The sequence below is a fragment of the Hetaerina americana genome, unplaced genomic scaffold (assembly GCF_022747635.1).
Source record: "Hetaerina americana unplaced genomic scaffold, ioHetAmer1.1.p SCAF_1, whole genome shotgun sequence".
Taxonomy (NCBI): Eukaryota; Metazoa; Arthropoda; class Insecta; order Odonata; family Calopterygidae; genus Hetaerina; species Hetaerina americana.
The window spans coordinates 109,008,575-109,030,332 of record NW_027286069.1 but is presented as its reverse complement, the minus strand read 5'-3'; the positions used below and the strand labels follow the sequence as shown (position 1 = coordinate 109,030,332).

The 21,758-nt window shown below is 43.0% G+C and overlaps 2 protein-coding genes across 4 annotated transcripts in view; one reads left to right on the top strand and one right to left on the bottom strand.

Moving 5' to 3' along the window:
* The window catches only part of neb (kinesin family member nebbish), a 111,918-nt gene that overhangs the window by 26,141 nt on the left and 64,019 nt on the right, over positions 1 to 21,758 (top strand). The window lies entirely within an intron of this gene.
* Positions 63 to 21,758, bottom strand: part of LOC139695615 (uncharacterized) — a 41,426-nt gene continuing 19,730 nt past the window's right edge. The window contains exons 2-3 of one of the 3 annotated variants that reach the window (XR_011702331.1): positions 11,938 to 12,297; positions 63 to 391 (exon numbers count right to left, since the gene is read on the bottom strand). Coding sequence is in view for 1 of the 3 variants with exons in the window: in XM_071594421.1 (XP_071450522.1) it covers positions 12,056 to 12,297 (242 nt within the window). In the remaining 2 variants the exon portion in view is untranslated. Of the gene's footprint in view, positions 392 to 2,987; positions 3,891 to 11,629; positions 12,298 to 21,758 lie in introns of those variants that run through there. The other 2 variants (XR_011702332.1, XM_071594421.1) reach the window with 2 other exon arrangements.

The following is a 21,758-nucleotide window of genomic DNA, read 5'->3' as shown; positions in this document are numbered from 1 at the left end:
TGTTGGCGTTCACACAAATGTGAGAACTTCACAGATTGATAGACGTCTTACCTCTAAAAAAATACTGTTAAACATATATTTTTATTGGTGTTTATTTTTACATTAGGTCAATTACAAATGTGATCCATGCAGTGGAAAATTACTCTAAGGTTTATGAGGAACACATTTTTCTTTGGTAAAATGAATGAAATTGTTCTCATAAGTGAAAGGGTAGTTAATTGGCCCATTTGATGTCGTTAGTGCATCATGTCTGTGTAGTAGGAGAAGAGGCGTGGTCGGACAACTACCACATGCTTGCACTTGCAGTTGTCGCCGCACTTGCAGTTGCAGCCCTGGCTCTTGCATCTCGGGCATGGCTTGCCCTTCTTCCTCGTGCTTGCCCCGTTCATGCCTAAGAAAGTGCAATCACAATTGAGTGGCGTTAGTTCAGTAGCACCTATAATGCCTGGAGAGATTATACTCATCAAAAGTACACATAGTTTTAAAATCATCCTTAGGCTTTGACAGAACTAGAAATTGTGCTCTTATTTGAAATTTTATGATATCATTTTTGGTGGTCATTGATCAAAATTTTTATTTGAGGAATGGCATTCCTCACAGCTATTTTTTTGTTTAGATTTAGTGAATTTCCTTAGAAAGAGTCTGAATGGGGACTTTGCACCGCTCACTCCTGCCCCCCTCTCCGTCCTCATCACCAGGATTATATCAACATTGTAGCCAGCTAGTTCTTTCAGTTCATGATGTTCTTTAGTGAAGATATTAATTTAGTTGCATTCTGAAGGATTTAATTGTAATCAAATGTTTGTCCATGGTAATTGGCATTTACAATTACCCCAGCACATAGAGAGTAAATTTGGCAGCACACCATAGTTCTTAATTCCACCTTCCTGCAATCGTACGGCTCCTTTTTACGTGAATGAGCAATATTGATAAATGTGAAGTGGAAGTCAAGAAGGAAATGATGCTTTTCTGCCGCAGCGATAAGGTCCAACTCGCCCGAGCGTTATGACGCATCAACGCGTGACAGGTAAACTTGCTTCGATGTAAACAACATGATGCTCCTGCTCTTAGCGGTACGGTCTTCAAATTCGCAGATTTGGTTGTTGGAGTGAAAAAACTCGAATGATAAGCAACGATTGGTCATAACAATTGCAAAAGAAAACTCGATAAGATCGACGTATCTCCAAGATAATTGGAGACTTTACAGGCCAAAAAGTGGAAAACATTGCGATAATATCCAGCCGAACAAACTACGTAGAAGATAGCGAGTGCTTGGGAAGGTATTTAACAGTTGAGCTGGAGACGGAGGAATTGACGAAGTGTCGAAAGACAAGCTTAAGGAATCATTCAGATCTTTAAATGAGAACATGAATTAACGGCCATTTGCGCCATTAGGAATGGATGGGAAAGGGAGGGTGGAGAAAAACCCGGCGTCGGCATTAGCCTACTCTTGTCGAAAGGCGCCAAGGGATCCGCAGTTTAACGTCCCATCCGACGGACGTCGTACTCACTCAAAGTGCTCTCCACAAAGCACCTCAAGTAGGGGTCGGGATACCAGTGAAAAATATCTCCCGGTGGGAAGCCTGTGCGTTAGTCACAGCACCATTTCGATCCCACAGTCTACGCGTTATAGGCGTCAAATGTCGTTGGAGATGCTATGACGCTGGTAGGCACGCTTCTGAATCACTCGAGCCCGAATCACACATAAGCGACAATGTCATTATGGTGGTCATTATTATAGTGCGGCGGTTAACCCATTAGTACTCTCTGCATGTGAAATATGCTCTCTTGGGGTAATGGGGAATGGAATTCAGGAGGATACGGCAACCTCTCGTATAGCTTTGCTTTGCGGCCGCCCACCCGGGGGTAGTTTCCTGGCTATTCCCTCGATCGCCCTTCGTACGTCCGTCTCGGGGAGGGAAGTCTCCCGACTCGGAAATCTGGTGTGGGGCCAGCACGGGACTTTCTCCGCGCGTCTTTTCCTGTTTATTACAAAAAACTGGGACAGTATCACCAATGGACGGTAATTCATTGCATTACTTAAGTCTATTTAAAGTTTTTGTTACTCTGCAGATTGAAGTAAAAGTCTCGCAATCACATCCCCTCGCAGGCTATTACTAAATATCGTACGACGTATTCTCGTCACTTTTCTTCCGAGTTGCAATGGATTCGCCATTCGGAGGGAATGAGACGACAATACCGAGGTTTCAATGGTGCCCACATTCCATAGGGCCAAAAAAATACTAAAAACCTATTAGGAAATCACGTTAGATTTTGTCGTCTTTGATACGATAAATTATGATTTGAAAACAAATATTTAATTTGTTACGTTTATAAATGTTCACGCTCCATGTTAGTGAATTATTTGTTTCATATTTCTATGGAACAAATGTAATGTTTCTCCACGGAAATCTTTATCATTTTGACGTAAAAAATTGTAGTTCTGAGACCTCCCGCTGTTTTTACGTGTATTGTTTATTGGGGGCGCTGACACGTGGAAATAAGGCCGGCTTTTATCCGCGGGTGGATATTTGGACAAAGTCGTCATTCACGCTCAGTTAAAATGTTAAAGGTAGAATTAATTGCTATTCAGGTGAATTAAAAAAAATAAATTATCTTGCTCACAAAAATCCATCGCATACAGGCACGCGCACAACATTCGGGAAATGCCAGAGGCGAGTTGAAGAGATCTCAAATAATGTATTTCCGTTGTAATCCCGAAGCTGTCTTCTTTACGAACACATTAGTTTCCGCCATATAACTACGCATGATGAAAGTGAAAAAGTAATCGACTCATTCGAAAAAAATCACTGGCGTTGGGGCGACGTGTTGCAACGCTTTTACTTCGCACTTGCGCTGCCCCGGGGCCTCGGATGACTTCACACGCGCCGCAAATCTAGCGTATCATGTGTTCGTGCGCGGTTGGATGTGTGTGCACGACTTATTTCCGCCTCCGTGCAGCGTGGGTTCCTCCTCCACCAACTCACCCGGATGGGACGATGATCCGCCTTCCCAGACAAAGATGAACCTCCGCTTTCTTCCCTGTCGCGCCGCTGAGACCAGAAACTCGCCTCTTGGATCGCGCGTAGATTTTTGGACGCGTTTCGACTGAAGATCTCCAGATAGGTACAGGCACGCGTGCGTGTCCGCTCTTCAATCGGCAATGGGTGTCGTGGAAGCGGGGCGTTCGGAAAGTCCCGCGCGCCTCCATGGGGGGGATTCCTGTGATTTCCGGAAACCGCGGCTGGCGCATGCGCACTTCATTCGTCGGAAGACGCACTTCCCGGCTCTCATGTTCTCGTGATATCGACAGCATTATCTTTGGACCTCCGTGGAATTTTATTTTGTACCAAAATACTGCCACATAGACACGCAATCGATGAGATTTTCGCTTCCCGTTGCGATTTAGGCAGTTCGTGATCTCAGACGCTATTTTAATAATGTTGTTTATTTTTAAGCAATCCCTTCCAGTTAACTTCCATTTTTTTTTAAATTCCTTGCCTTAGCTGTGACGAAGGGTTTTTGGAGACGAACACGGGGAAGATATGGGTGAATGGGGTTGACTTGGAAGTTGGAGAGGAAGCGCGCAAAATGCGATGCTTACGTTGTCTCGAGTTGCTTTCATTTGCGCGATTTGCGAGTTCCGTGGAATCAGGATTTCCACTGAAACCAATGAGCGTTCCCGGATACGCTATGCTGTTTATTCCCGTAATTGGGAAAATTTGAAGGTTAATTAATTTAAAGGTTAATTGGAAAGCATGCTCTCGCTCCTGCAATTTAATCTTTTTCCAATTATCGGCAATCTCTGGTGGCCCCCGAGTCCTGTGGAACTACGGCTGAATTGGCTTCCCAGGAACCCAACATCAATACTCGAGGCGATGCTCGGAACAGTTAAATTTAAAATAGCAGGGTGGACGAGTCGCGTGGCTGAGCTAAACTGACCCAGAGCAAATGTATTTTAAATTATTCGCTTGCCTCTCACAATTGTTCTAGTTGAAAAATTGCAATAACATTATTTTGCTTTCGCGTAAACCAACTTCGCCAGACGTTGCCTACACAAGGCTTAGGTCTGTTCTTCACTAAATCTCAGATTATAACTTGCGAATTTTAAAGATGGAAGAATGAAAAGTGACTGCAGCTCCACATTGCAGAGAAATGTGGAGCTGCAGTCACTGCTGTAACGAAAGCCAACATTAATACCGCTGCCTTCATTGCGAGGGATCATCGAATGCCGTTAACAGCATGATCAGAAATATTGGCAATTAAATTGGTTGCTACCAACACGTTATAACACAAAAATTGCTCTTGGCCGTGTGCGTGTGTGGCGGTTTTTGCGAAATCTTGATTATCTAGCAAAAGTCAATGTGATGTCCTTTCCTTATCTCCCCCATAGTCAATACCTAGCCCTGAGGTGACTTCTATTGTTCCCAAATTTGAAGGAACTATTTCATGGAAAGTGATTTTCATTATCAGAGTAGGCGTAGGTGAATTGAACATGTTTATACTTCCAACGCCTTCCACTTACGCAATACTGGATATAAATCTATGAAACTTGTACCACTTGCACTATACATTGCATATTAAGCTATTAATATAAAAAAATTATAAAAAAGACAAATCAAGGAATAAAAAAAATGCTATCACCCTAAATTGGACAGTCCTCTAACATTTTGTCGTAATTATAGCGAAAAAGCAATAGAATATGTAGGGAATTTTACCGTTTAAGTCATGCATTTTCCAGGTTTCTAATTATAGCGTTAAGAACGCTATTAACGTTTAAAAGGTCGGCATAGCTTTCATATGGAATCCTTAGACCCGTTACTCCGTCAGTTGTTTCACCGCGTAGTGTAAAATTCCATATCTCTTCCTATTCAGGCCAGTTTCGTCGGTGCCCTAGAGAACGAACCAATGCATTTCAAGGATTTCACAATCAGGACGGCTAAGCGCAATTTTTGTGTGTTCTGCTCCTCGGATTTGACCAACGTTGGAGTTTGTTTCCGAAAATGTTGCCCATTAGACTCGTTAACTAGTCCTCGTCAAGATTACGCAATCGTGTGACGTTTGGTCGGTGTCCCGTATGTCGTCGCGCCATGGCGACGGCGTGTTGTGCGCGGGGACACATACCGGAAGACGGGGAGCGGGGGAAGTGTGCTGCTGATGAAGAGGAGGAAGTGGTTGGCCACAGGGGATAGGCCCGGCGATATATCCTCTCCTTATAGCTGCCTAGTTGCCTATCCATGCATCCGGTTTTGCATTTCCTTCGAACCAAGTTCACATGTCTGCGGCCGCAGGGAGAGGAAGACGGGGATGTCCTGTGCGCTGTTTTCATGGTAGATGAACAAATTACCACAAGCGAAGGTCAGCTCTTGCTCGGCGACGCAACCTGCGGAACCGGATTCATGAAAATGTATCTTTCGTTGCATTGATTATGTATCGACGCCATCATCTCGAACGTGGGCCCATTCTGATCCCGTAGTCGGGGCGTGATTGTCTCCGGTCGTACGTAATATCCAGGATGTGTGGGGAGAGGAGTAACACGGCAATGCTCCGCCACTGATTGGCAATGGTGACATAAGAGGGATGGAATGAGTAGAGCGGATTGCAGGTGGACATGAGCGAGAGCACACTTGAACAAAAGTGCAAGAGAAACTATAGGGTACTTCTCTCTATCGGTGCCGTGTCCGTTTTCAGAGAATACTTCAGGATTGGGATGATGCATTCGTCAAGAACGGGATCTGATTATGCGTCCTCATGTAGCTCCTCACCAAGAGAAATAATCTTCGTCGCTTGGAGAGTAGAGATTAAGCGCGCACGACAGTGTTTTCACGAAGGTATTGTCACTTTAGTTGGCAAAATGGTCATGGTTTTGATGCATGCTTTGATAGTGCCATTTTAAGCCTACTGCGAAAAATTGGAAGGCAAACTGGAGCGAATGGACTGTTGGGATGTGGCCTTATGTCAAAAAATTATCAGGAATTGTTATAAAAACGCTGCTAACTGATGGAGTGCTAAGTCTAGAAGAAATTAAAGGCCAATTGGAGAATATGTAGAAAAACTGGGGATAGCATAGCTGGTGTCTGTGGTCTCCGTACATAAGCCCTATTTAACAAACTGGTTGGTGCTAAATTTGGTAAACCGAAGCTGGTACATAATTCAGCATGGAGATAACATCGACAAGACAGAGGTGATGAGATCGACTTAGGGAAGGGAAATGAGAATTAATATGGCAGGAACAAGGCCTAGAACAGGTGGCAGTGAAGGAAACTGCAGAAGAAACTAAAAACAGAGTCGCCAATGCTAAAGGTTGCTGAAGGAGAGCAAGGTGAAAGTGCTGATTGCAGAAATAAAGGTATGGGTTAACCCAAGGAAAAGATTTTCATAGTACTTTGTTTTGAGTGGTTTTCTTATTGGTCAAAGACCTGGACTCTTCAAGAAGAAGGTTGAGAAATAATTTCATAATTTCCTCAGGGCTGCGCATTAAACATATTTCTTCAAGACTCTGAATTTTGTTCTAGCTACGATGGTTTTCAGTAAAGAGTGAATGTAGGCATTTGAGCTGTTAACTTTGAGTGCAAAGTTAGGTCAATTCCTGTAGCCAATAAAAGAAGTTGGGAAGTTCCCATAATGTTATTTCAGTCAGTTGGTGGCCATCAAGGGGAATAAAGAGCTTGATGCCGAGAAGACGTCTGTATCATAGCACTGTTCGATGTCAAGGACTTAACATTGAAAAGTTCTATGGTGCTGATGTTAATTAACGTAACTTTGTATTCATTAAAGTGTGATAATAATTTTTATTTGCATATTTTATTATACAAATATAATGTTATATGTTTGTTAAATGTATATGTATTAAGTTTCATTTTATATAACCTAGTTTTGTTTGAGCAGCTTCAATTGTAAGTCGAAACCTTTTCAGTTTGCCTATGTCACAATGCAGATAAAACGAGGTGCTGCATTGAAAATTTTCTACCTGCACAAATCAAAAGCCAAGGGTCATTTGTGAATATGCTTTCAGAAGGCTGTAGTGTTCTTCTGTATATTCCATAACTGAAAGATGATTTAAATACTTGAAGAGGGGAGACAATCAACCTCAAAGGGAGGTGGACCCAGAGCTTTGTTCCCTGGTCTTCTGTCACCATGACAGCATGGGCATCCCCTCATTGAATAATATTAAGTGCCATATCTGAAACATTGAAATTTTATCTGGGTGCTTCTCGCATGTTCGTAACAAAAATAGCAAATAAGACGTGTTTGTTCAGTATCGTATGACACTGATCCTACCTAAACAACAAGACATTCATGTGGATTTGTTGTCTTCGGCGTAACTTTATGGAATTTGAATAGCATTTGAAATGAAATAGAATTATAGACTTTGTAATGCCACACACTTTATTTAAGAAACACGACCCAGGTTTTGATGCTGAACGTCATCATCAAGTGGTCCTCATAGAAACAAACTTTACTATATACCTTCTGATCAAGGGAGGTGGGATGTTGGTCAGAGAGGGAGGGTGGAGGGGTAAAGAGGTTACAATGTAGCTGGGAGGAAAAGGAAATTACATCTTTTGGAATCAATCATTGACTAGGAAGAGTGGTAGGTCTAGGAGTGGGAGGGATAAAAAATTTCGTTGGCAAGTTCATCTTCAATGCGTTCAATGGATGCATTTCAAAAATTCCAACTGCCATGTATGGTTCATTTTTTGGCAGGAAATGTATACAGACCAATTAATTAATTCTTATTCGAGGCATTGCTTTTCCCAAAAGCTTTCGGCATTTCATGAAATGATCCATTGGTTAACCTCTATACCTATTTCAAAATTAAATGTAAATAAGGAATTTAATGTAATTAAAACGTTAGCAGTAAACAACGGCCATTCAGAAGGTTTAATTAATAAATTTTACTGGAAAAAACTTACAAAAATAGCCTTAAGCCACATTTACAACCCCCGAACATTTATAAGATCCCACTGCCAAATGGCGGCGAATACTCTATCTAGGGACTATTTCTCAAAAAGTAATTAGTTTATTACCTATAGAAAAAATTAAATTGGGTTTTTCTGTGGTTCATGCCTTAAGAACTTGAGCTCTCACACTAAAGACAATGTGCCCAAAAACGAGAGAAGTGGAGTGTATGAATTTAAGTACTTGGAATGTAACATGAAGTTTATTGGACAAACAAGACGGAAAGTTAAATAAAGGATTAAAGAACACCCAACATGTGTAAAAAATAAGAATTTAACATCCCTCTTTGCAAAGCTCCTCATCGAAAGTGACTTTGACTAAAGTTCTTCATTTTGAATATACAAAGGCTCGATGCTTTGGAGCAGTTGGGAGTTTTGAAATGCGTCCATTGCAAAGATGAACTTGCCAATGAAATTTTATATCCCTCCCACTACCACTCTTCCAAGTCAACGATTGACACCGAAAGATTTAATTCTCTTTTCTTCCCAGCTACATTGTATCATTTTACCCCTCCACCCTTGATCAGAAGGTATAAATACCAAGTTTGCTTCTATCAGGATCACCTGATGATGAAGTTCAAAGTCGAAACCTGGGTCGTATTTTTTAAATTAAGTTTGTGGAATTACAAAGTCAATTATTTCATTTCAATTCATGAGGATGTTTGCTCACAGTTAGAGGTGACACAGGAAGATGAAGAGGGTCATTCAAATTTTAACTCAGCAGATGAAACTACATCTTTTTGATCCTGATGACAGACTAAATAAAGCTCCATGTGATTAGTTCTGGCATCACCAACACTAAAAAAAGTGAAAGTGCTGGGAAAGTTTTGGTCAGTCCATTTTTCAGTATTCAGGAAACGGTGTAATGGCAAACTTTAACAGCAAACAACTGTAAATGACGGAAACCATAGGGATGTTCTACAATATATGCATGGGCTTATTAATTGCAAAAGGCTAGATGATATACCAAGGTATTGGACAAGCGACTGCGCAATGCAAATTTTGCTGTGGAATGTCTCACAAAAATCAAGGGTTAGCTATATTCCTTCCTATCATCATGCGACTTCTCTGTTATCATGCATCGATGCAATAACTGCAGTCCAGGATTGCTATGGAAAAGCACCAAACCGACCTCTGAATTGGCCACATGATTGTATTTATTCTCCAGTGTGAGCAAATGTGGCACCAATAGATTGGCCTCCTATTTTAATGTTAAGCTTAGCCTTTTTCTTTCTAGAAAATCGCATAGCCTTTGTTTTATTAATATCTGTTCTCATCCAATATCTGTGGCATTGAGTTTCCAATTCACTCAGCAAAGCTTGCAACGCCTTGGCTCACAGACAAACTAGAGCTTGGTCATCAGCAAATCTAACTGATTTTACAAATTCCCCTCCTACTTTCATTCCTACCTCCCATTCTTCCCATACTTCTTTAATCATTTCCTCCACATATACGTTGAACAGCATCGGTGATAACGGACAACCCTGCCTTACACCTCTTCCTAACACTGCCCATCTGGACTCTCCATCCCCCACTCGCACCTTTGCAGTCTGAGACATGTACAGGTTGCAGATTAGCCTCCTGCCCCTCCAATCTATTCCTATTTTCTGCAATATAGTCATTAGTTTTTCCCAATTCACTCCATCAAACTCCTTTTCGAAATCTACAAAACAGGCAAATACGTCCTGATTGTATTCTATATTACTCTTGATTAGTGATCTCATTACTGCAATGGCATCATGGGTACCTCTCCCCTTCCTGAACCCAAACTGATCATCCCCAGAGTATGATGATTCATTCTCCATTTACCTTGACTCCTTTGATACCCAATTCTTGTGTTTCTTTTACTGCCTCTTCCAGGCATATGTTGAGTATTGCTGGCAAGAGGTTGCATCCTTGTCTTAATCCTTTGTTTATATTGGCTTTTATTTTTCTTCCATTTTTTGTTTGCATTGCTGTAAGCTGATTCTTGTAGAGGTTATGGATAATTCTTTTGCCATTGTAGTTCAATCCAAGCACGTCTAGTGACTTGAACATTTTGTTCCATTCGGCGTTGTCAAAGGCCTACTCCAAATCCTTGAATGCCACATATAATGGCTTATTTAAGTTATCATTTTTTCGGCCAGAACTCTCTAGCTGAGAATTGCTTCTCTTGCTCCTCGGTTTTTCCTGAATCCAAAATTGGGTTTCTTAGAGGTTTCCTTCTCTCCGTTCTTCTATTCAATTTCTGGCCAAGCACCAGGTGCCAAAGCTGCCCCACCCCCCTATAGTCCTGACGCCGCCCCAACGAGATCTGTCCAAGAAATACGCGAAAGCCAGTTTGCAAAATTTAGTCTACATCGATTTTGTCCCCTTCAAAATACTCTCCATTCGTTGATATGCACTTATTCCATCTTCTTTTCCACTGTTTAAAGCAGCCTTTTAAGTCCGCGGCAGTTAGGCTTTTTAGTTTACTCGTCGTTTCTTGCTTTATTGTATCCACATGTCCCCAGGGATGTCCCCTCATCACATTTTTTGCATTTTGGGAATATGAAAAAGTCGCAGGGGGTGAGATCTGGCGAATAAGGAGAATGATCAAGGATGGCGATTGAATTTCTTGCCAGAAACTGGCGAACAATCAATGCTGAATGTGCAGGTGCATTGTCATGGTGAAGGACCCATCAATCGTCTTGAGTCAAATTTGGTCGCACACGACGCATGCAATCTCTCAAACGCTTGGGAACTGTAAGGGATAACTCAGCATTTACTGTTCGTCCTCCAGGAAGAAATTCATGGTGAACAACACCTTCGAAATCAAAGAAAACCGGGAGCATGACTTTGATTTTTATCGGCTTTTTCTTGTATTTTTGGGTCGCTTAATCCGCATGAAAACGGATGTGTTCTTCAGAGCATTATCACCGAAAACAGCTGTCAGCATTTCAGTAATTTCTTGATAACTTTTACCGCACTTCACCGAAAACTTGATGCTGATTCTTTGCTCCGTAGGGCCGGGTGCGATTCGCGGGAAAATATTTCTAGACACTCTCAGCTCCACAAAAGCTGTGCGATTTTTCGGCTACCAGATCTTCCAGGGAAACCATGGGTAGCTCAGGAAAAGGAACTGGCCCCCTATCCTGATGTGTGAATTTCACATGCCGTCGGCTATAGTACTGGGCGAACTCTACTTTCCTCTTCCAACTCTTCCTCTACCAAACCTTTCCCTGCCTTCCCCTTCCATCTGGCGCCCTCGTCCTATTCTCCTCTCCTCTTGAAACCTCCTCAGTTCCTTCTTTCCACAGAGAATGGCGAGCATGCCACCGAAAATTTCGGAATAAGTGTGAGAGTTCTTTCTTATGTTTTCGGTTGATTCTATACATTGATTTACAGGTATGTTGTGTATCTGTGTAAATTTTGTGACTTTCTGCGTCACACCATTCCTATATGGTTGTTCTTCCCCAGTGTTTAGTCTACCAGTCTTTGAGTGTGAGATATTCCGATGGTTTTAGATTCATGTAGCGCTTAACTGTAGTGCTTTTAGGGAGAGGGAAGGCGGGAGTGGGGACCGGTCTCTCCCGCCAGGCCACGCGGTGCGAATGAACCCTTACGCATTCAGCCTTGGCAGTGATTCCCCAAAAATAATGGACGGAACGAAAGGGGTGGTGATTCAATCAGTAAATCCTTATGTTTCGTTAAATTTATTTTTTAAACATGATTTATTTATGAATGGTTATTTGCAGAAACATGCCATTTCCTCGTGTATGTGAAATTCGAAAAATAATATATTCCTTTAAACCTTTGCACCTGAAGCAATATAACAAAACGCTCGCAAGCATATAAACATGTAGAAGTGTTTTTGTCACTTGGCAAAATGAATACGTCTTAGAGTGCTTGGTCCTCGGTCGTGTGCTTTGCACTGGCAGCACCCGATGGCAGTCACCCTGCAGTTCTCCCCTCCCTTCTCAGGCGCGCCCTCCCCACCACTCGCAGGACAACGCACCATGTCTTAGTCCCAGGAATGCGGTGCACCCAATCGGGTGCAGGCAGGACGAACATGACACCGCGGACGGTTCGGAAACAAATGAATTCCAATTCGCCGCCAAAGCGTTTTCAGCTCTTCATTTCTCGCATTGTCGTAGTGCGTTCGCACGTGGAGTGCCCCGCGTCGGGCTTTCTTCCTTGGTGCCACACGCTTCCTCCGGGCCCTCCTCTTCCTCCTCGATGGTGCGCTCGCTGTCCTGGCGCGACTTGGTGCGGATGTATGTGGCCAGCGTCCGGCGCCTCCTCTCCTTGCACATGGGGCAGGCGTCCTTACCGGCGCTCGGTGACTTCTTTTGGTGTCCGCTGCGGTTGGCCATCTCTGTGGGGGAGGAGAGAGGGAGAACGGGGTCAGTGGACACCTCCAGGAAGAATTTGCCCAGACACAAAGAAAAATACAAGGATTTAATGAACTTTTGAATGGTGAGCGAGGGAAATAGATGAGAATATGGGGAAACAGGAAGACCGATAAACTTGGTGGAAGGGTGCGTTAAGTGAGTCGTTGGGATAATTCACAAAGATATTCTGGTGGTATTTTAAATATCAATGACGTATTTGATGGGGGGGCATGAGGTAAAGAATAACGTCACCAAGAAAAGACTCAACAAAGAGAGAATGGATGACGAGATGCTGAGGAAAAACGTGAAGGATAGATTTGTGAACATGGCACACACATCACTTTCATGTATCGGCACGGTGATGAATATGGTAGATGGGAGTATTTCGAAGGATGAGCATGGATAAATGTGGGCGCTATCGAGGGAGGAAAAAAGAAAGTGCATGATGCGATGGGGGTGAAGAAGGTGCTGCGAGTGGAAATTAAAAGAGATAGGATGTAGGTAGTGAGAAGCAGTCGAGCGTTTAAGGCCCCGCGGTGGAAAGAAGAATGTCAGCGAGGCAACGGAGAGGGATTTTGCGCGGAAGTGGAGATGCTGAGCTGAGGAAGAAGTTTGCAGGATGCGAGGTATGGCGAGATGAAAGATTTTCTACGCGAAACTTTAAAATATCATACAATGACAAATTACATAAAATTCTCCATTTTAGCTAAAGAAATGAAACAAATACAGTTTTATGATAGTGTCTAAATTTATTCCTTAGACAACCATACGTACGTACTTAGCTTTGGGGTTGCTTTCAGTAGCTTTGATTCCAAAGGGTCCCAAAAACGTTTGCTTCAATGCATTTAAACTGGAGCTAAAAATGACACCGAAGAAGGGGATAATTAAAAAGCTCCAAATAGAACGTCAACAGTAAAACCTATCAGTATAACAGTCGTTTCAGCTTGAGTTACCTCCGTTGTATGAGTTGTCTCTGTAGACATTCACAATTAAAAAAAAATTATTTGCTACTCTTCCGGTCAAAAATGACCCTTTGATGCCCCCACGGTACTATTAGGTAAGTCCACATCCATAGCTGTAATGGCCCCATTACTCTTATGATTGTTTAATAGTCTGGAGTCGACGAAGCCGAACAGAGTTTAGCAGTAATTAGTCAAGGATGTATACCAGGGAAGGGATTAGGTTCGCAAAACAATTCCCGAAGGCCAATGACCTCGAAGTTCATACGCAGTGAGCATACGGGTGAGCATTAGTGGGCGAGGGAAAAGTCTGGTGTAGTCCAAAAAATAAAACTATTTTCCGACCCGAGTGTCGACTTTGTATTTAGCCATTCTCAAGCCCACGCAGGCGATGGCTGAACGGTCGCAACCCGGGCAGGGAAATATTTTTTGAATGGACCACATTACATCTTTTTCTCTCCGTCAGCATTGGAGTTTCCCAAACTCACGCCTAAACGCGCTCAGAAAATATATTTGAATGATCATTTTCTAATTTGATATCGAGGGCAGTTGTACATATTTAAATTTCCGGATAAATAATGCTCCGAATATTTGGTGGGGCCCAGAAAGTTCAGCTGTCATGTGACCAAGGGCATTTGTGGGGTCACCCAGTGAAGCCGAGAATTTCCAACGAGAAGCCAAAAGCCTTTTCAACGCCTACTCAACGGGTGTTCATGAAAGCTTCAGGATTAAAAAAAAATGGATATCTTCATAGAGAAAGGAGGACGTTGATGAAATTATCTATTTTATTTGTGGGTGATCTTTCGAGAAACAGGGCCTTCAGATGGTGCTCTCCCTAAAATTGGACTCCGACCTTAGGTTATGCGGACGGTAAATAAAAACCCAAAGCACAAGATCAGGGGGATATATTTGCAAGAGGATTTAGATTGCGAAAAGAAACTGAGAAATTCATCTCACGGAGCAGATTTTGTATGAACTAAAAAAATTCTAAACGTTGTGTTTCTATTAAAATACCTGGGTAAGGATTAAAAATAAGTGAGGCTATGTACAATCAAACAAAATGAAATTTGATAAGCGTACGCGCGATTAGACTGCGTAATGTTGGTTCCAGGATCAAATTATGAGTTAAAGTGATCAGGCTAAAAGACCTTCATTCGTCAGGTGAGCTGAACAAGAGATTTAATTAGTTGTTTGAAACTTCATAACTTCAACTACCTATTCGCATAGGAATTCCCCGACCTAGGGCCTCATGAATTTCTTCCCTAGCAAGAAGAAGTTAGAATTCGGCGTGCAGCACTTATTAAAGACAGGAAAGCGATGCTGTGGTTGCGTGCCACGCAGTTTCAAAGGACGCATCGGTATAAGTATCAGGCATGTATCTGACGGAAATATATTTATCTTAGAAGTGGCGGTATGAAATTAAGGTGCAGTACATATTGGTACGGTAAGGTGCGCGATATTTTAGGGCATTGTTTGACAGTTGGCGGTGAGAAGCGCTGGAATAATGCATCGTGCAAGGTCGTGGATGACAAGGAAGGCACCGTCGTGCTCCCCTACACGTGCTCCACGAGTCCACATCAATCGCGGCGGCGGCCGCAGTGTGGCGCCACAGTGCAATGCTCCCTCCTCTGGACACCAAGGGCTTTCCCCATGCTGAGGAGCGATGCAGTCTTCGTCGGATGCAAATCGAATCGTCCTGCCCTCACTTCCATTCCTTGGAATCTCGTTCTTTTGAGCTTATTGATAAAAAGATCGTTTGTATTTAAACCACAACTGAACAGCAACACCGTTTACTCGTGTATCATCTTAACTTGTAATAATTTCAGAAATGTTCGAGCAAGTAATTTTTTTTAAGTTGAAATGTTTGTAATGGATTCAGGAAGAATGGAGTTTGGATGCACCCTGTAATTGACAAGGATGAAAGAAGTGTGCTCGCTGGTTGGTTCATGTCGAGAGAGCATTTCCGAGTATATTCACCAAAGAGAGAAAAGGGTAAATGGTTTCAGAGGAAGGTATGCCCAAAATGTCACGGATGAGCGTGTTAGAAGAGGCTCTCAAAACAAGGCAGAGGAGAACATTTATGGAACAACGTATGAATGCGACAGGCGAAAGACTTAGGGCAGGATGGAGTGGAATCGAAAACATAATGAAAGGGAATAAGTTTATTGGTGAAACCTAAAATTAGGCCGTTACGCACTTGGTCCACCCCGATAAAGAAAAGCGTGAAGGTTATGCAGTGACCCACGGCCCTGTTCTTTCCGTTTAATTTTTCCATGGAGAGGGACAAATGCTAAAGGCTTTCGATTTCCACAATGTCCTCGCGCAAATGAAAATGTCCGTCCCTAGTGTGTGATCGAACGCACGTGCTTGTCATCGACAATTCTATCTTTTCGCTCACAATTGTATGCGCGTGTAGTAATCCGCGCCAAACATTGCGCACGCCATTGCATTTCAGACCAATTACTAATTCCCTGCGACCCGTTGTCACTTCAGTCACTGTCAAACTTCAGTTTTCCAAGCAGTCGTCTCTCATAATTTGGAAGGTTTTCTTTGTATTTCTTTTGAGAAAGTTCTCTCCAGTCGCGAGACGCTCACGCATTCACTAATATGCCTTGTTACGGTGAGACCGTCAAACCCGCGAGCTTCATGTTGGATACTCTTCCTCATAAAACGGCTTCCTCTGGCACTTTCTCCTCCCGTACCTTAATTTTCCACTTTCATTTGTTATCTCACTCTCATTTCAACCCTTAACCGGTCACGTTACCTTGGACGTCCTCGTAATGAAAAGGTGAGTGCGATTGATGCCATGGTCTTCTTCGCTATGGTACTTATAGCACATGATGACGTTGCCGGGAAAGGGGAGACCGCATTGTTTCAAGAGGCCCTCGCGGAAGAGGGAACGGAGTTGGCGAGGGGGAGGCACCAGGGGGGGATGAGTAGGGGCATCGGTGTGGTGCGGAGTCTATCGCCTTTCCCTTCCCACGCGCCGCTGAATTTCCCTCACCCAGCGTTGCAACTGTTTCGAATTCCCATTTGAAACTCTCCTCCTCTTCGTAGCAGTTTTTTGACAAAGAAAACATCCAGAAAACTTTTTAAGGGGAAGCAACGAACGACAGTATCCTTGGCTGTTAATCTAAATGAGATTGAGAACCTCCGATGCGTAATTATGGCTCATCGTGTTCATGGGACTTGAAACCGCTCTCACGTCAGTGTTAAATAATCTGATGGATGACTAGGAAGCGCTCCGTTTTTCTTAATTCGCTCGATGGCACGCGGCATACGTAAATACGGCTCCTGGCGCGACTACGAATCCTCGGAGTTGGGTCGCAAGGAATCACGGAGGCATATGTCGTTTTTCTGGCGGAGATTGCCATTTTGTGAGCATAAAAAATATTCATGTGTGCCCATAAATGACCCATACATCGAGATCACCCGTGAGCATGTCGCTGATCGCCTTAATGACAGATACATCATTGTGAAATAGTGACCATTCTCGTAGTAATGGGGTTTCGCTCGGCATCTTATCTAGTTCAGGCTGACCTTGTCCGGAAAGAAATAATTGCGCAGCGGGGGCGCAGAGCGGCCTTCCGGCGCTCAGTGGAGAGAGTAAAGCTGAGGGCAGGAGGCACGTTTCACCTTCACCGCGCTCAAAACGGGACGACAGCGTTTCATTTCATTGGTGGCGCTCTCACCCACTACAACGCCCCAACTCCGCATCCAACACTCTCCATTTCGTCGTTATTATTTTGGATTGGGCCGCTCTTTCAGGATTACTTCATCACACCGAGGACTAATGCATTGCCGAAAAAACACAAATTACATTAACCTTAAATTATCTCCTCTCTCATAAATTATCAACTATCTTTACCACTCATACCCTTAAACCACCTTCATGCTGTCGTAAAAGCCTCGTTCATTTCTTCCCACCTCCCCGTTTATCCTAGAGAGTAATCCCTCACAATTTTCCCTTTCATTGAAAACTTCAAACTAATTGCCATTTCTCAATAAATCCTCCATCCGCCAAAAGAGCTTTCCCTTTCCTCCATGTATTTCCACCTGCCTCCTCCGCCAATCGCTGTCCTCTAATTCAGCTTATATTATTATCCGTCTCGAACCCCACGCCTCTTAATAACCTGCCGCCATTCTACGCTCTTTCTCTCTCCCAATAACGTTTCGGAGCCATATAAAGCTGCGCTCTACACGGACTCTTCTCATGTCTTTTCTTCACGCCTTCACTCGTTGTTATCATTCCTTTGCTCTTGGTAAACACTTTTGCTAACTGTTGGCAGAAGACTGTTGAGAAGCTCTTGGTTCATAAGTCTTAATTAGCGTCCATTTCTTCAGAACACGAGCAAAACCTGTGACCTGTCCCATCTACTTTAATGTGCGGCCTCCCAATTTACCAGTTAGCTCTGCTATCCTATAAACAGGATCTAATCGTTAGCCCTATATTTTTCATTAATCTTCATCTCTTTCAGCAGAAACTTGTTTCATCATGCCTGAATTATATAAATCTACCGCTGCACTCTCTTGGCTGAATGCCCGAGTAGAACGGGTCCATTCGCAAATCTGACTTATTTAAATCCCAGACTGCTTTCATTCCTTGCCACAGGCGCCACTCGCCGATTCCTCAGCCTGTCATGTATGAGCTAGACAGTACTGGTGTAATATACGGGCGCCGAAAATTACAACCTTGGGATTCTCGTATAATAGGACTGCGCTGGCAGCACTAACACTCGCAACGCCGTGGCATCACGAAGGCGGCATCCTCCCTCCCACGGCGATGTGGTCGACGTGACCTCCCTTGGTCACCGAGAAGGCGAGGAGGGGTAGGTTACCCAAGCGTTACGGAGGTGGGCCCCTAAGCGAGCTTAGTGTCGTCGCCTTCCAGGTGTATTGCGTCGTTTGCATCGAAGCCTGCCCATGAGGGCACCACCCGAGTAGCATCACCGCCTTGGGCACCACCGCCCTTGTGTGGCTGCCCTCGAAGGTGTAAGAGGGCGAAGTGGAGGCGGGGTCAGGGAAATGGACCACAATCTCCGAACAGATGGAGAGATTGGATTGCGGAGAAATTTGTTCGTTGATTTTGAAAAGTACTACAGCGCTGCTAATCATTTCAGTAATTATCTAAGTAATGCGATGGCCTTCCCATTTTCAAAACAACAAATATTTTGAGAGATAAAGAAAATTGACTGGATTGAAACGAACTTAATAGAGAGTTAATGAGGCAAGACCAAGCAACGCAGATAATATTGGCTATAAATATGCGATTAATTAACTTCCATCTAAACGGTTGTACGTAAATGGGACGTAATTCCAAGCAAATACTTTTTACAGAATTAATTAGTTTATTTTAGTAGTACATACGTCTTTCCATGAGCAAAATTGGATACTCGTACAAATAGAGAAAATGAGGTATCGAAAGCCGGGTGAGTAGTGTTCTTGAAATATCTTCTTCTGGCATACCTAAAGATTTACGGATGACCCCATTCCACCTTCCATTCACTTTTTTATTTGTAAGATTCATTTTTTGGTAAAGTGCTGATCTACATCTGCACAAATACTCTGCGATCCACCGAGAAGGGGATGTGATAGGTGGAGAGGGAGTGTGGTTAGGAAAAGGGAAAAAGCATGCATTAAAAATCCCTGAAAAGACGATAATTGCGATGCTCACATTAATACATGTTAGCGGAAAATTTAGTTTAAAAAAAGTGTTAATTTGACCCACTAAGTTAATTCTCCGGTATATTAAATAGGAAGGAGTAAGGGGATCGGGATTGGTGCGGTGGCTATCGTACTGGCTTCCCACCCAGAGGGTTCGGCTTCAAATCCCGGCGGTGTTGAATATTTTTCACTGGTATCTCGATCCCTACTTAAGGTGCTTTGTGGAGGGCACTTTGAGTAAGTACGCCGTCCGTCGGATGGGACGTTAAACTGCGGACCCCTTGGCGCCTTTCGTTAAGAGTAGGCTAATGCCGACGCCGGGTTTCTCTCCACCCTTCATCCTTTCCTGTCCATCCGCTATGGCGCAAATGACCTCAGCAATCGGTCGCCTCCCCTAAATACTACTACTACTAGGAAGGAGTAAAAATTAACATCGACCACTTATACGATAGAACAACAAAATACTAAGGCAGGTCACACGAAACTAGAGAGCAAAAAGGGGAAAATTCTATTGACACACGGCCATGCAACGAAAGGTCCCCACGCCAGTCGTTGCTGATAGAAATGGCCTAACTTTGTAGTTGGCGGCGGACTGCGTGAGGTATCCCCCCGCGGAGAGGGGCCAGAGGTGAAAGGAGAGAGCTTGAAAGTGAAACGAAAGACGGTTAGAGGGTAGTTTCGCATATATTACATAAAACATATCCCAATCCGACTCAGTCATTAGGGTAGGGATTTGCCAAAAAAAACATACGATATCAGTGTAAAATTCATGCACATACTCGTAAGTTAACTTCATTATTCCCTAGTCGTAGTGGGTGACATTCTAGTTTGCGCTAACCTTAAAGTTACTATCTCATATTGCCCGTACGAAGGCAGAGCCCTTGAGTCTACTAGTTATTTCGTCTATTCTTCGAATTTCACTTATGATGCAAACGACCATGTTTGTTGGAATACGAATAATTGACGAGAAATCCATGCAAAAACAAGCGGCTCCGAATATTTAATAAAGGAAAACTAGCATTAAATCGTCTTTGTTCTAATGAATCCCAACCCAACAGTAATAATGCAGTAAATAGCGCAGGAATAGTTTTTATGGGCTCCATAAAAACTATTCCTACCCTAACAAGTTTGAAGAAAATCTCCTATGGCCGTAATAAATTAGCAAATCTCATCCGAAAGGAAATTGAAGTTTTCCCTTTGGATGTGTGATGCTAATTTATGACGGCCGTCGGAGATTTTCTTTTAACTAGTTATTTTACGAGGCCCAAGAGCTCAAATCTCCTATATTTTATTCTTACCCTTTCGCTTAAAATCTTGAGCAGTGCAACAGGGTTGTTATCCATCCCCACAGACCCCTTACACTTAACTTTCGCTAATGACTTTTCTACGTCACAGTCATGTTTTCCTTGTCATAATCTATCGTCATCGACATCATATTCGCTTTCCATACCCTAACTCCCTGGCCTATTATCTCTACCATACAACTATTCTACGTACTTATTCCACATTGTCAGAATCTCTTCTGCTTCGATTAATATTCTACCAGTCAGTGTAAACGTTTTTTCTTTCTAAATCCTGACAGTTGATAAACCTCTCTGTATAGTGCGTCCTTTTTGCCCTATTACGTCTTACTTTCTCGCCTCAGTTTTTCTTTGTTCTTTCATCTCCCTAAATTCCTTCTCTCATCTTTCTGTCTAATCAGACCTTCTGTAATCAGTGGCTTCATAACCCTATTTTGTTTACCGTTCCTGTCATTTTATTAGCTGCTTTCGTTATCCCTTGTTTAGATATTTTCGTCGGTTTTTTATTGTACTCATCCACTTATCCTCACGTAGAATTTTATAAACTGCATCTTGGTACTCCTCCTTTTTCGCTCCAGCTAAATCTTCTGCATTCCATTGTCTTGCACTCTTTTCCTTTCTCATTCTCTTCATTCAAATTATACGTTATTAGTACTGTATTGTGATCTGAATTTGCATCTGCTCCAGGAAACCGTGAGTTTATCACGCTATTCGTAGATCTAAGCCCAACTATTACATATTCTACTGTTTCAGGCTTCACTTCGTTGAAGTTTTACATATCCATACTAAAGTACAAAGTCTTTTTAGTATGGATATTATATATTCTAGTTGATATCTCTCTGTATGTATTTTCCGGCATGTACCACGTGTACCTACGTCTCCCGAGGTGTTTAAACAACGTGCTAATTATAATGAAAATATTCTTGCCACAAATCTCTAGTTATCTCCCCGCTGTCTTTCCTTTCTCCTAAGTTGTACCCTCCTGGGTCCTTCCCGTGTCCCGCTCCACCTGCCATCGCATTCCAATCCTTCAACACTATTAAGTGTTTTCTTCCAAAATAATTCGTAATCATTTCGTCTAATTAATCGTATACCCCATCTACGTCTTTCCTCCCAATGACTACTAGTCAGTGCGTACACGCGATCACCGCTAAATTAACCTGCAATTATTATTCCTGGCAATAATTATGTCATTTATCTGCTTCATGTTTGCTACCCTTCTTCCCAGTGTACTATTCAGGGACGTGGTCACCCCGCATTGATATCTTTCCTCTATGCATTACTCTGCGACTACCTCTCCAATGATCCAGGCTAACTATCCTTCTCACCTCGCATCTGTCTATTATGTATATATTACCTCTCTCCACCTGTCGCCCGTTACTTTGCAACCTCTCTGTTCTCAACATAGTTCTAACATTCCACATTCCTATTCTGTCAGGTTTGGTCCTCTTTGGTATCTTTTCTCCTTCTGTTGTCGATTCCTCTTTGCGGGGATTTCGTGAGAAGACGACCGCGGAGGCC